Consider the following 13,712-nt stretch of genomic DNA (forward strand, 5'->3'; position numbering starts at 1 on the left):
CCTGGCACTGGGTGTGCAGGGAACAAGGGAATCCTCCTGGCAGCTCCTGCTCAGGGCAGCCCTTCAGCTGGGAGCGCCCAAAAGCTGAACTTGCTGTGCCCCAGGAGAAATCCGACCAGAGTGGTGAGGAGGATTGAGGAGAGCTTGGTCCGTGCTCCCTGGCACCCAGGACAGAGGTGCCCACCCTCCCTCAGGAGCCCAGGCTGGGCCAGGGCAGTGCCAGGGGGCAGAGGGGCCCTGACCTGCCCAGCCTCCCTCGGGAGCTGGCATTTGGTGGTGAGGAGCCAGGCTGAGCCACCTCGGAGCCTGCTGGGCACCAGTGCCCACGGGGTCCGGGCAGTGCCCCCAGCCCCCTCTCAGCTGGCTTTTCCTGCCTCAGTCAGCACCAGTGCTGCCACTTGCTCCTGCCACACGCACTCCCTGAGCTCCTGCGCTGTTGGAGTGACACAGCTGACGGTGCTCACGCTCAGTGTGCACCCCTCCAGCCCTGGGGGTGCTGTGGGAGCAGGGATTGGAGCGTGCACCTCCTCCTGCGTTACCTCAACCAGCTGGACCCAAGTCACAACATGCTGAGGTGGAGGGGACCTTCACTACTGAGAGCAGGCTTTTGGGGCCAGGAGCAGCTGGGAATTGAAGGTAAGTACTTCTTAATTGGTTTCTTTTCATTAAATAGAGGTGAATTGTTTGCCTTTACTATACGGGAAGTGTAACGGTGGGCTGTTGGAGATAATCTATACTTGCATCAGGAAGCTGCTGCAGGTTGACTGCTGTGGGATGTGGGGTTTGCTGGTGTTGAGGGATTTTTTCCCAGCCAGTGTATTTCAGGACAGCCCAGCTCCTTTCCTGGGAGCAGCAAAGACAATTTTAATCTGTTTCCTGCCCCAGGGTCACTGTTTGGAGCAGTTCTGGGGGCATCAGCTGCTACATAGAAATAAAGGGTAAAGACCACACCTCTGATGCATATCTTTCAGCAATATTACAATAATTTATAAAGGCATCAAAACAAATCCAACATCTATTAACAAGCTGATTTTGGAAACAAAATTTAAATTATGAGGACATTCTGGTGAAGTTGAAGGCACCTTGAAAGGAGATGGAGTAAAAATGGTTCTGCAGCCTCCTCCTCCCTCCACTGCCAGCCCAGCAGCTGCACAGCTCTTCCCTCCTGCCCTTTCCCCACATTTGGAGCAGGCAGTGGGAATCACCCTCTCTCTGTCCACATCAATATTTACTGTTCCAGGCACAGATTCTGCACATTGATTGGAAAGAGATAAAAAATTGCTTCATGGGTTTTTTTGCGTCCCAGCGAGGTCAATGATGAGTTTTCCTTTGTGGATTATTTTGCTCTCAGCGTTCAGTAGAACAACAGGAAAGCAGCCCTGGAGTCCAGGTAGCCCCAGCTGTGCTGTCAGAGCCCCCAGAGCTGATCCTCAGCCCTGCCAAGGCTGCTGTGAGGATGGAGCCGAGGTTCCTGCTGTGTCCTGGGCTCTGGGACAGCTCCCGTGCAGGAGGTGAAGTCACTCTGTGTAAACAAGGCCCAGGGACAGCAAATGACAAATTGCCAGCCCAGGAGCAGCTTCAGCCAGGGCTGGGCTCTTTCCTGCAGGGCTGCTACGAGGAATTAAACATTCATTGGAGGCAGCATTTGGACAGGGGACAGACTCCTTGGATTCTTACAAAGCTGCTCCTGCAAAAGGTGCAGCACAGGCAGCACGGGAGGAAAGATCTCTCAGTGCCACCTGGTTTGAGAAAAACCTATCATTTCTACTGCTCATTAAGCTGCTAAAAAAGGGAATTGCTTCAGGTGGAGTTTGCAGGTAGGAACTTTCACAGTGTCAGAGGTCAAATCACCCTGCCTGGGCTTCGGTCCTTTAGTTGTAAATTTTAACTGCACACTGGGTTTGAACTGAGGCCAGGCTGGGCACAGTCTCCTTCGGGAGGTGACTTTTCCTGCAGCCAAGGATCCTTTGAGCTTCCCCTGATCCCATGAGTTGATATTTTGCTCCAGCTGCAAGAGGCGCATGAACAGAACTGCAGGAGAAATCTCACCTGCCTGACAGTGCAGGTACTCCTGCCCCTCATCACTGGAAACATAAAAATAACACAGGCATCAGGCCAGGGATGTCTGACACCAGCACATTCCCTTCCTCACCCTCCTGGGCAAAAATCTGCTTTTATCAGTCCTAAAACCAGGGAAACTTGTGTGCAATAATTGTGGGAACCTTGGCCTTTGGTAAAGTCACATTTTTCAACATCATATTGCAATGAAACCCCTCTTGCTGATACCTTTGAGAGGGGTTCTTTAAGCTGTTGAAACTGTCCCTTTGCAATGAATCAGTGGGGTTGGCAGGATCCTAAAGTGGGATTTGTGTCAGGACCCTCATCCAGGTGACAGCTGCAGCAGGCTGGCCCAGCACAGCAGCTCTGAGTTACCCTGGGGGCTGAAGGCATTCACACATTCCTGGGTTACTGTCACCTAAAAATGAGGACTGGCAGATCCTGAGAGATAAAAGTGCCTAAAGCGGGTCCCCATCCGTACACATTTAGTAGCAGCTTCTAAAAGCCTCTGTTTTAACCCGTTCAAATACTCAGAGGAAAGCAGAGCCTGAAAACCCAGGCAAGCCTCAGCAGCCTCCAGGGCAGGTTGTGGAGAAACACTGGGAAGAGCTTTCTGTGCATCACCAATCCTCAGGAGCTTTAACGAGCCTGGGAAGCTCCAACAGCTGCTGGATTAACCCTTACTTTGAATTCAGCGTCCAGATTTGTTGATAAAATGTTTTCCTTCGAAAGGAAGCAAGGACTCTTCCATGGCAATGCACCGGGAGCAGGAGTGGAGCAGTCCCTGGTTCCCTGTCACGTGCAGCCTGGGTGGTGCCAGCTGCAGTTGGATCCCTGGAAGTGTTGGGGCTTTGCTGGAGCTGTCACACGAGGCTCCCTGGCCAGGACACCACGGTCAGGGTGACTTTGTTCCTCTGCTCCTTCAGCATCGGGATTAATTCCGAGTTGCTCATTCCGATTGCCGGCACTCCATTCACTGCCACGATCTCATCTCCACACCTGCCCAAAGACAGGAGCCAGTCAGGACTGGGTTTGTTACTAACCCGAGCCCACCCTGAGCCAGATCATCAACTCCTCCTCCAAAGAACTTTTTCCCTTGAGGCAGAGGGGAAAAGGGAGAACACTGCTGGTGCCTGGCTGACAGCAGCGAGGGTCAGGCAGCAGGGGAGATGTGCTGGTAAAACACCGAGAGCTCAGGTCAGTCCTGCAGGAGGACTTGTGCTGGTAAAACACCGAGAGCCCAGATCAGTCCTGCAGGAGGAGTTGTGCTGGTAGAACACCGAGAGCTCGGATCAGCCCTGCAGGAGGACTTGTGCTGGTAAAACACCAAGAGCCCAGATCAGTCCTGCAGGAGGACTTGTGCTGGTGAAACACCGAGAGCTCAGGTCAGTCCTGCAGGAGGACTTGTGCTGGTAAAACACCAAGAGCCCAGATCAGTCCTGCAGGAGGACTTGTGCTGGTAAAACACAGAGAGCCCAGATCAGTCCTGCAGGAGGACTTGTGCTGGTAAAACACCGAGAGCTCGGATCAGCCCTGCAGGAGGACTTGTGCTGGTAAAACACCGAGAGCTCGGATCAGCCCTGCAGGAGGACTTGTGCTGGTAAAACACCGAGAGCTCAGATCAGCCCTGGAGGACTTGTGCTGGTAAAACACCGAGAGCTCGGATCAGTCCTGCAGGAGGACTTGTGCTGATAAAACACCGAGAGCCCAGGTCAGTCCTGCAGTTCCAGGCACGGAGCTGCTCTGCCACTGTCAGAGGTGTGAGAGGGAGCTGCCCCCTCAGGCACACCCAGCCCCTGGGGAGGGGTGCGAGGGGCTGAGCCCACAGGCCTGTCCCTGGCACACAGGAGCCCAGAGCTCCCACCTGGGCTCTGGGAGCAAAGCCCAGCTCCCTGCACCGAGCTGTGTCCCCTCGCTGTGTCCCCTCGCTGTGTCCCCTCGGTGCCCAGGAGCCGGCTCAGCCCCCCAGAGCTGCCTGTGGGGTCCTGCAGCCCCACCCTGCTCCTCTCATGGGATCTCTCCAACAACCACGTCAGCAAAGCTCCAGTTAAGGTTCCTGCACGGGAGGGGTTTTGGTGCTTGTTCTGGGATACTTTTCCTAAGCCAAGAGGTTTTACTCTCTGGAACCTCCAAGATTCATCTGCTTTTACCCAATTACTCAATTAAACCCTTCACAGTTAGGTTTTAAAGGGCTGTAAATTCCTTTTCGTTGCACCTTTATGGAGAAACCAAAACACTGCTTAACGCAGGGCTTAGTTTGTTACAGGTTTGCCAACAGTATTAACTCTCAAATGAGTGCAGAGCCATTAACGGGGAGCCGAGAGATTCAGAGCCTGGGAAAGCCCCGGCCCTGGTGGGGGGGATGATTCCCGGGTCCCTCACACCTACTTGAGTTTCCTGTCCCGGAATGCCGGAGTCCCGGGCACGATGGTTTTGATGAAGAAGGGTTGGTTTCCTTTGTTTTCCTCAAAGCCTCCCACGATGCTGAAGCCCCAGCTTTCCAGGTTTCCTTTACTAAGGACAACATCTTGACAGAAGTGAAGGTAGCTGCGACAAAAACGAGAAGTTACGAGGAAAATTGCCTGATCAGGAGTTTATGTTATCCCTCGTGGAAAGCACAGCTATGAACAGCCTCCTTTTCCTGGTTTTTGGATTTGAGACACCCCTTTGCAGGGCATGTCAGAGGGTTAATTCTCAAACTGGATGATGCCAGTCCTTCAGAAAATCTTTTCTGAGTGTTATTTTAAGAGCTAAGAGGAAATCACCGGGCTCTAAAGAGGTTTGAGACCTCCAAGACTCCTGAAAAACATCATGAATTCTGCTAATGAACACCACAGCACCAGTGACCAACCCAAATGAACAGAGAGCAGCAGCTACACCCATCCAATTCATGAGAGGGTTTTTACCCCTCTGTGCAGTGCCTTGGTGCAAGGAAGGGTTTCAGCATCACTGGCAGCGAACGTGAGGTGCAGCAGCTGCCGGGTCAGGGCAGGGAAGGGCCTTCCTGCAGGATCCAGGATGTCCAGCTCTGATATTGGGCTCCTTGGGGAGAGCTCCCTGGCTGTGGACGATGTCCAGAGAGGTTTGTCCGCTCAGGGAGCCGGGACAGTGTGAGATGGAAGTGCCCGAGCCTTGGCGAGGTGACAGCGGAGGTGTGGCCTGGCTCCCGGGCCGGCTCCAGCTCAGGTTCCATCCTGGCACCGGGAGCTGTGAAACTGCTGCTCATCATCACCCGCTGAGCTCTTCCAGCAGCTAAACTTCTCCTAATAAACGTTTTTGCCTCAAGGGCTTTGCTTGAGCAGTTTGCTGAGGAGTTTCAGGTTTCAAAAGCCTTCCCAGTTAACTTCTCACCAGGAGAACGATCCAATTATCTACTTTAAAAACTGTAATTTACTTTTGAAGGAGTTTTTCGCACATATAAACACCCGGAGACCCGGCTGAGCTTACTGATTCCTCCACGGTTTCCTTCCACAGGTACCACACGAGTGCAAAAACACAGCTCTGAGCCATGGCTGTGGCAGCTTCTGCAAATAAGCAGCCCCAAGAGCAACGGTGGCAAGGGCTACGTCAGCTCAGAAGAGAAACAAAAACATCAGGCACGTTTCTCCAGGAGCTGGGAAAGGCTGTCAGCTAGGAATCCTTTTTCCATATTAAAAAGGGCTTCTAGGAAGAGAAACTTTAATTTACTACGGCCAAAAATGACTGTGGGAAAAGAGCTGGAGAGTTTAGGGAAGGTCAAGGCGCAGGTTTTATGGTGCCAAGCACGCTGCTGAGCTGGCAGTTCCTGGTCCCTGTTGGAGTTTGGAGCTCCACGTGCTGGCTGTGGGAAGAGGCAGACTGGAGTCAGATAAACCCCAGGGAAGGGGGCAGCAGGAAAATGCTTTTCCACTCCAAGACCTCTCCACAAGCCACACAGTGCTCTGGGGTTTTCAAGAGACAAAGGTTTTAGAAAAGATCAATCAATCTGTAAACTTTTGCTTCTGCTACCTTTGGGATCCAGGGTGTACTGGATTAGAACAGTCCAAAGCAGCTTTTGAGATGGTGTTTTATACTGTTAGTGGCTGGTGTGGATTTAACCTAATGCTAGGAAGAAATCAAAGTTTCTGTCTGACAGAAATGGAAATCACAGATCCAAGATTCGAGGCTGGAATGAAGCACTGTGGGCTCAAGCGTTACAAGGATGAAACACACTGCCCTACCCTGAGCACTCATTTCAACTCACACCTTTCAGCATCAGGTCTGGGATCAATCTAGAAAGAAATACATCCCTCTAAAAAGAAAGGGATATTTCTGCTGGAGCAGGGGAATAACTGAGGGGGGAAAAAAGGCTGAACAAACCCAAAATCACACATGCAATTAACTCTGAGCTTTCAGCCTGCAGGACATTCCAACAGAGTGAGGCCAGGGCAGCCAAAAGGAGCAGATCCCAGTGGAACAGCTGGTGCTGGGTCCAGGTTGGGCACATTTCTGGGGGGTTCCTGTGTCACTGTGGTGCACACAGCGTCTGCCAGGGTCACAGTGGACATTCCCTGCAGCGCTGGGGTTTGGCCCTGTGCAAAGGAAACCCAGAAACCCCCTCTGCAATGGGAGCAGTGAGGGCACTGGGATCTCCCTGCAGCTGCACCTCCCTGAGCCAGCCTGAAGTGCCAGAGGCAGCCTGAACAGCCCCAGGTGACAAACACGGGTTCTGGGGGTGACCAGTGGCTGCCAGGTGTCACTGGGAGCAGGTGGGAAAAGGGGTGAGGAAGCACAGGAATCACAGCCCTTTGCAGTGCTGGAAACAGGAGGGGGATTCTGCCAGATCCCAAAGTGGAATAACCTCGCTGCGTGCATCCCACCAACCCTCACAGCCAGAACTGCAGGCACACTCCAAGGCCAGGACTCAGGCTGGAGTAAAGGAAGCAAAGAGCAGAAAGAGCAACTGGAATCACTTCTTACTTCAGGAGTCAAGTGAAAGGGGAACATCAATACCAGCAGCAAAGGAACTTCCAGCCATGCATTACATGCAGGTAATGTCAGGACACTCCTGAAATGAAGGCAGGAGATCAGGGGCAGAGAAGACTCCAGTCCCTGCAGCAGCCTCTGGAGAAGCTGCAAGTCACCTGACAGCCAGAAAAACTGGGAAAGGAAGAAAAGAAGCCCAGCCAGGTTTTGCCGTGCTGTAGCTCACTGCAGCAGCAGCACAAGGAGCAGACACCAGGCAGCATCTGAGGGTTTGTTTGGGCTCCCCAGGTGCAGCTCAGGGCCAGCTCACACCAGACGAGCCTGGAGCTGGCAGGCCAGTTTCTGGGGGAGCAGGGGGAGATGGGAGGAGGTGCTGAGCACAGGCAGAGTACAGGAGACACAAAAGCTGCCTTTCCTGGGGCTGGTTATGGAGCATTTACAGGCTGCTAAGGCAGAGGCTTTGTGAGTGGTTCTTCTTTAGGTGTCCCAAGGAACAAGGCTGTAAATGATCCAGGCTTCCCACAGCAGGTCTGGCTTCACGTTCCACCTGCAGATGCTCCTGCAGTCAGCTGGGATGACAAGAGACTCTGCCTCTCACAGTGTTTTGATGTGACTGCTAAAGGGAGGGAGCCAGAGGTTCACCTCTCCAGGAAGGAGAGGGAAATTCAAGCTTCTCTTGGAACTTACTAGGTTAAAACCTGTGCCAAGCCTGTGCTGCAAAGCTTTGCAGCAGGAAAGCACAACTGTGCAGAACCATTTCTGCTTCATGCTGAAGATGACACAGTTACAGCAGCCAAGAGGAGTTACACGGAAAGAATGTCTGCCCCTACATGAGATGATCAGATTAGAAACTCCCAGACAGCACAGGTGTCTCTCAGCTTGTGTTAGGGGATGCAGAAAGAGCCACAGGAGATTTCAGTCAGTACTTTAGCAAGGACTGTAACTAACAGTGACTATTTCTCTGTAAAAAAGGGGGTTTCAGGGCTTCTAAAGCATGGCTACTGTCCAACAGGAGTGAGGGAATGATGGGTCACTCCAGAAAAACAGTGGAAGTTCCCTATGTACTCATTATTCTATGATCTCACTGGCAAATGAGGCTTTCCCCTGCCTTTCAGCTAAACGGGAATACCAGGAATGCTTCCAAGTTCATCAACAAAGTAATTAATTTCTAGTGTTTGAGTGAAAGTCAGCCCTGTAATTAACAGCTATCCACCTAGTCCCTGACAAACATACCTGGGCAATCCAAGCCACGTGATCCAGAGGGGAGACCAGCTGAATCCCTGCTCCCTGATGTCCAGGGATGGCTCTGGGGAGTTCAGGGAGAGGATTTCCAAGGCTTTCAGTGTGACTGAGTGGGAAGCTGCATTGGATTTCAGTGCTGAGACAGCTTCATAGTAGTTCAGGTGAGTCAGATCGATGCCATTGATGCTCAGAAGTACATCCCCTGTTGATGAAATAGAGTGGGGTTATTACAGACCTTTGGCTTTGGAGCCCATTTCAGCCTCAGCAGTCATGGGAACCGTTTCCAGCCTCTCTTTAGTGCCCAAGTCCAGCTTCCATTGAAAATATCCCACAGTTCCTAAAGGATGAAGGCTCTGAGAGCCTCCCTTACCTCTCTTGATTCTGCCATCCCTGAAGAGGCATCCAATGGGCTGCACACTTGTCACATAGATAGGGAGCTTGTTTTTGTTATCCCTTCCACCTCCAATTGTGATTCCCAAAGATTCCTTTGGCTCCTTTTTTATTGCAACTGTCTTCTCATGACTTACATATCCCTGAGGCAAATCCTACACAGCAATGACAGCACAAAATGCAGATTCATTAATGCATTTAACAGGAGAAGCCCTGCTCTGGAAGACAACAACATTTGTCTCCTTCACCCAGAGCATTCCAGCAACGTTGCTGGAGGGCAAAGTCAGCTTCCCATGTCCTTGCAGTGGGTGGGAAGACAGAGCAGCATTTCTACGGTGAACCATCAGTGCTGTCCTAATGATCCCAAATCCATTTGCTGTAGGGAGATGTTCCCTCTCTGAGGAGGGGAATCTTGCACTGAGGAACAAGCTGTGAGCTCATCCCAAGGCTGCTCGTGCCAAGCAGTGAAACTCTCCCTGATGGAATGTTTAGGTTGCAGTGAGGCACACTTTGGAGCACAGGCTGTACAACAGGGTGTAAATGCTACTCAGGGATTTAAATGCAGGAACCACACTCCAGCCACTCAGGACAGCAACTCCCTGAGCTCTGGGGACACTGAAACACTCTGAGCAGCTGCAGCAGATCTGTCATTCAGCTGGAAGTTCTACACAGGTTTCTCTCTGGGTTCAGCACACTGGGGGTTGTCCTCTTGCTCCTGCAGTTTGCTGTGCCCCACAAAGGGGTGGCAGATCCACACTGCAGTCACAAGGGGATTCTCCTCCGGGACCATAAAGGGCTCTGGCTCCACACCAGCTCAACTGGCTGTCACTGCAACACCCTCACTGTGTGGGGCTTGATGGGTGTCAGGGAGCAAATCCCAAAAGATCTCACGGATGGCAAATTTCTCATTGCCTTTTTCAGACAACAAAGCATTAAACACCATCTCTCCATCAACCCTGAAAAAATTCTGTGAGCATTTTCCCTTAAAATCATGTTTTCCCTACAGATGACAAAGTGGTTTTTCAGTACCAAAAGCCCCAAACCTGCCCAAGCAGAGAGCGAGCTGCTGATCAGTGTCCTGTGGTAAAACCATCACAAGAAACAACACACTGCATTTACTAAACCAGGAACAAGCAGCACCTTGGCCTCATTTCCCAGCCCCACCTTCTGGTAGCTGGATTTCCGCCTGTAGTGGCTGTGGTCCGGTCGCCGGCGGTGGTGCACCGGGCTGCCCCCATTGCTGCTGCTGCTGCTGTTGGAGGTGCTGCCATCCTCCACTGCCTCCCCCAGCTGCACCCCAGGCTGCCTCAGGATCACAAAGTTCACTCTGGATTCCGTGGTCTGCCCAGAGAAACAAGGAGTGGAGATTAAAAAGACAGGAAAATGGGTTAGAAATGAAGGCCAGCCCTCACTGCCTAGGGGAGAGAGAAGGGCTGGCATCATTTCCTACAGAGGTTCTCCAACAGGTCCTCAGTGTGATGCAAAGTCTTTTGTGATGAGCCAGGGGATGTGATTGGGAAAAAAGGGAATTAGCAAACGTGAGTCAGAAGGAACAGGAGTAGAGGCAGGCTTCACTCTTCACTCGTGCCTCCCTCCTCACAAATGCTAAACAAGAGAAGGTGGAAAGGGATGATTAATTCCTGTACTTCGGCACAACCAACCAAAAGAGCTCCTCGTGTTGTGCTACAGAACAAACAGAACTGGAACCCTGGCTGCTCCACACACAGCGACCACTGGATGCTTTTGTTGCACGGGAAGTTGTTAAAGCTCTTTCCCTCCCAGCTTTGTGCATGTATTGTTCACCATCTCCCATCCATTTTTTCCCCAGAGCACCTCTGGTTAAACACTTCCCCAGCTGCATGTCTGGCCTTGGCAGGGCTGCAGGGGAAGTGCTCCCATTGTTCCTGCTGCTCTCCTTGGGTTTGTTCTTTCACCTGACCTGACAGAACTTTATTGTGAAGGGCTCACTGGGGCAAGGCCCATGTGCTCAGGGGTGTTTCCTGCTCTGGATGACAGCAATGCTGCTCTCTCTCCTTGCCACAGGACCCTGCCTCCCTGGTGCCAGAGTGAATTCCCTGGCCTTGGAAGAGCGACTCTTAAAGTTACACTTAAGTGAGGATTTCAATTAGTGCTGAGAGGAACAGATCACGTTCGCAAAGCTGTCGCAGTTTTACACAAATGTCACTTCCAAAGACACTCAATGCCCAAACCTCTTGAAGCCAGTTCTGAGACTCTGGTTGCTGGTTCCAGTGGGATCAAAAGGGTTCCTCACAGGGGAGTTGTGTGTGCACATTGCAACAGGAATGCAGCAGCACTTGTGGGATGCAAACAAATTCTGAGAGGCCACAGAACGGAAGCACGTCATGAAAAAGGACCTCAGCGCTGAAACTCTGCTCTTTCTCCCATGGCACTGCACTTCTCTGATAACTGTGAGGAGAACTCTCCCTCCTGCTGACCTCACATCCTTTCTGGGATATAAACAGAATGGGATGAGGTGCATTGTGTCAGGATCTGCAGATAAAAACACAGACTGGAGGCACTCGCCTGGGGAGATAAAGAATTTAAACTGATCTATGTGATATCTGCTGCACACACAGCAATCCTTAATCCTTTAACTAGAACTCCTTGCCCTCTCCTTCCACCAAAACATGCTGCAACAGGAGCACATTCCACAGGGAAAGACCACCCCTCTTCTACCCATTTTAGTACCTTGGAATGTTTTTAGGTCGTTTTCCAGTCTCTCTTCACAAATACAGGTAAAACGGGGAGAAAGGGCTTCAAATCAGTCCAAAGGGATCTGTTGTGTGCTGCCAGCCCAGCCCATCTCCCAGCCAGCACCTTCAGTGTGACTGCTGGAAGCACAAGAGGCTGCCCTGATCCCTCCCTGTCTGCTGCAAGGATCCACAGTGCGTGCCATCGCTCCCTCTGCGAGGCTGCAAACACCACGCAGGAGGTGCAATCTCCTCAGGTGAACTCCTGTTCCGCGAGCCACTGCTTCCCCTCAGACCTGTCACGGATGATTCACCATGGATTCCAGCTCCTGGTGTTTATCTTCATCTGGAAGCGGTGCTTCCCACACATCCAGAGGGGAATCGCTCTCCATGAGCGAGATCTGGGGGAATGCAGCTTGCCCTGGTGTGTTCTGGTAGCCCTGGCTCAGAACAGGAGCCGCTCACAGCCATTTCCGCACAGCCTCCCCATGTCTGAACTCACCTGGATTATCTGGGCAGCAGCCTCAGGAGTTCCTTGCCTCAAATCCTGGCCATTTATTGACAGGACTCTGTCATTCCGACTCAGCTTCCCATTCTTGGCTGCCAAGCCTCCCTCTAAGAGATCCAGAATAAAAATCCCTGCCTCATCAGTCTTCCTGATCAGTTTGATTCCCAAGGGCTCGGATCGGTCCCTCTTTACCAAGGTGACGTGGATCACTTCCCTGTTCGTGGAAGTGGAATCCTGCTGCGCAGTCCTGTTGGAAAAGCCCTTCTCCTGCAGGACCATGAGGTGGAGAACAGGGCCTGGGTGGCGCAGGAAGGAGACAGCCTGGCAGTGAGTCACGCTGCTGATGTTGACGCCGTTCACCTACAAAGACAAACAAAGCACTCACTAATCAGAGCCCACATTAATTAGGCACTGTCCACAGTGTGGGGCATGGCCAGGCTGGAGCAGGATGGAAAACTCCCTGTGCAATCACTGACTCTGATGCACATTAGGGAGCAAAGTTTTCTAAAAAAGAATGAAGAAACCTGACGGAATTAGACTGTAATAACTGAGGACAGGGACAAGACAGGACAACCCGCACAACTAACAAATCCAAAAATGTTCAGTCATTGTTTCTATTCCATCTAAATGAGGATCTGCTTCTCCTTAATTTCCAGCATTCAGTACAGGCTTGGAGAAGACCCAAATCTCCACTTTTGAGTGGTCCATCGTCTACAAGCTTCTGGAATCATCCATCTAATGATGCTTTTACCAAGGCAACTCTGAGAAGGCAACGTTTTGCTTAGCCTGTTGTCACACAGGATTCTGTGCAGTCTTTTAGGATGTTAAGAGGCCTCCTAAGAGTGGGACCCGCCCTGTTTGCCGAGACTGAGATATGGACAACCCAGCTGGATAAAACAGGACTCACTCCATCGCTCTGCCTGAGAAACCAACCCGGAGATCTCATCAGCCACTTGTGTGTGGGGGCTGCCAGCCCTTCCTGCTGCCCAATCCCATGGGATAATGAGGATTTATGGCTTGGCAGAGGACTGGGCAGCCGTGGCTGGAGGTGCTAACAGTTGTCACTGTGTGTACAAAGTGTCACCTGGTCACCCAGGGCCACACAGCCCTGCCAGTGTGGGCAGTGCCCTGGTGTGGCTCAGGCTGGAGCTCGGCATTTGCTCACATTTTGGAGCTGATAATCGCTGCCAGCCAGCAGCTCTCACCCTGGACCTGCCCACGGAGAATATGCAGCTTAAGCAACGCAGTGGAGCAAGCAATTATGAGACTTCCTAACTAGAGCAAAGAAATGGGGCTGCTGTGTGAAATCTGTCAGGCAGGAAACTTTAACTGGAACCAAAACGACCTAAATTTCAAAAAGCTGTCAAATATGCAGGAGAAATTTGAGTCTGGCTGGAAGGAATGCCCAAAGTGTTCCTGAGCCCCAGCAGACACACAGTGCTGCTGACACAGAGCTGACCAGTGCTCTAAACCCCTCAGCTGCAGAGATTTCCCAGTTTTTCCAGGCACTCTCCCCCACTAGCCAAGGGAAGCAAGGGGGCTGCCAGGGAGGTTTCCCTACCTCAAGGATGTGGTCTCCAGGAGCAATTCTTCCATCAGCAGCAATCACAGAGTCCCGCAGCACCTCCTGAACAACGATGTTCCCCAGGGGGGTGTCCTTACCCCCAACTATCCTCATCCCCAGCTCTTCCTCCGGATCTTCCCGGTGGATTTCGATGGTGGTGGTTTCAGCCACAAGACTGGTTCTCTGAGGAAGGTCTGGTTGCGGAAATTGAAGAGAAAAGGCAACACATTAACAGAATTTTCCTTTTCACAGCACCCCAAGATTCCAGCCCCTGGCAGGCTGTGTTCAATGTAGA

At 51.9% G+C, this 13,712-nt stretch overlaps 1 protein-coding gene across 2 annotated transcripts in view; it reads right to left on the bottom strand.

Moving 5' to 3' along the window:
* Positions 1-965: 965 nt before the first annotated feature.
* Positions 966-13,712, bottom strand: part of LOC120761966 (ligand of Numb protein X 2-like) — a 29,427-nt gene continuing 16,680 nt past the window's right edge. For both annotated transcript variants that reach the window (XM_040083793.2, XM_040083794.2), the window contains exons 4-10: positions 13,415-13,611; positions 11,848-12,213; positions 9,799-9,975; positions 8,615-8,789; positions 8,236-8,446; positions 4,447-4,605; positions 966-3,057 (exon numbers count right to left, since the gene is read on the bottom strand). In XM_040083793.2, coding sequence (XP_039939727.1) covers positions 2,922-3,057; positions 4,447-4,605; positions 8,236-8,446; positions 8,615-8,789; positions 9,799-9,975; positions 11,848-12,213; positions 13,415-13,611 — 1,421 coding nt within the window. In that variant the 3' untranslated portion in view covers positions 966-2,921. The remainder of the gene's footprint in view (positions 3,058-4,446; positions 4,606-8,235; positions 8,447-8,614; positions 8,790-9,798; positions 9,976-11,847; positions 12,214-13,414; positions 13,612-13,712) is intronic.

This window comes from Hirundo rustica, chromosome 21 (assembly GCF_015227805.2).
Source record: "Hirundo rustica isolate bHirRus1 chromosome 21, bHirRus1.pri.v3, whole genome shotgun sequence".
Taxonomy (NCBI): Eukaryota; Metazoa; Chordata; class Aves; order Passeriformes; family Hirundinidae; genus Hirundo; species Hirundo rustica.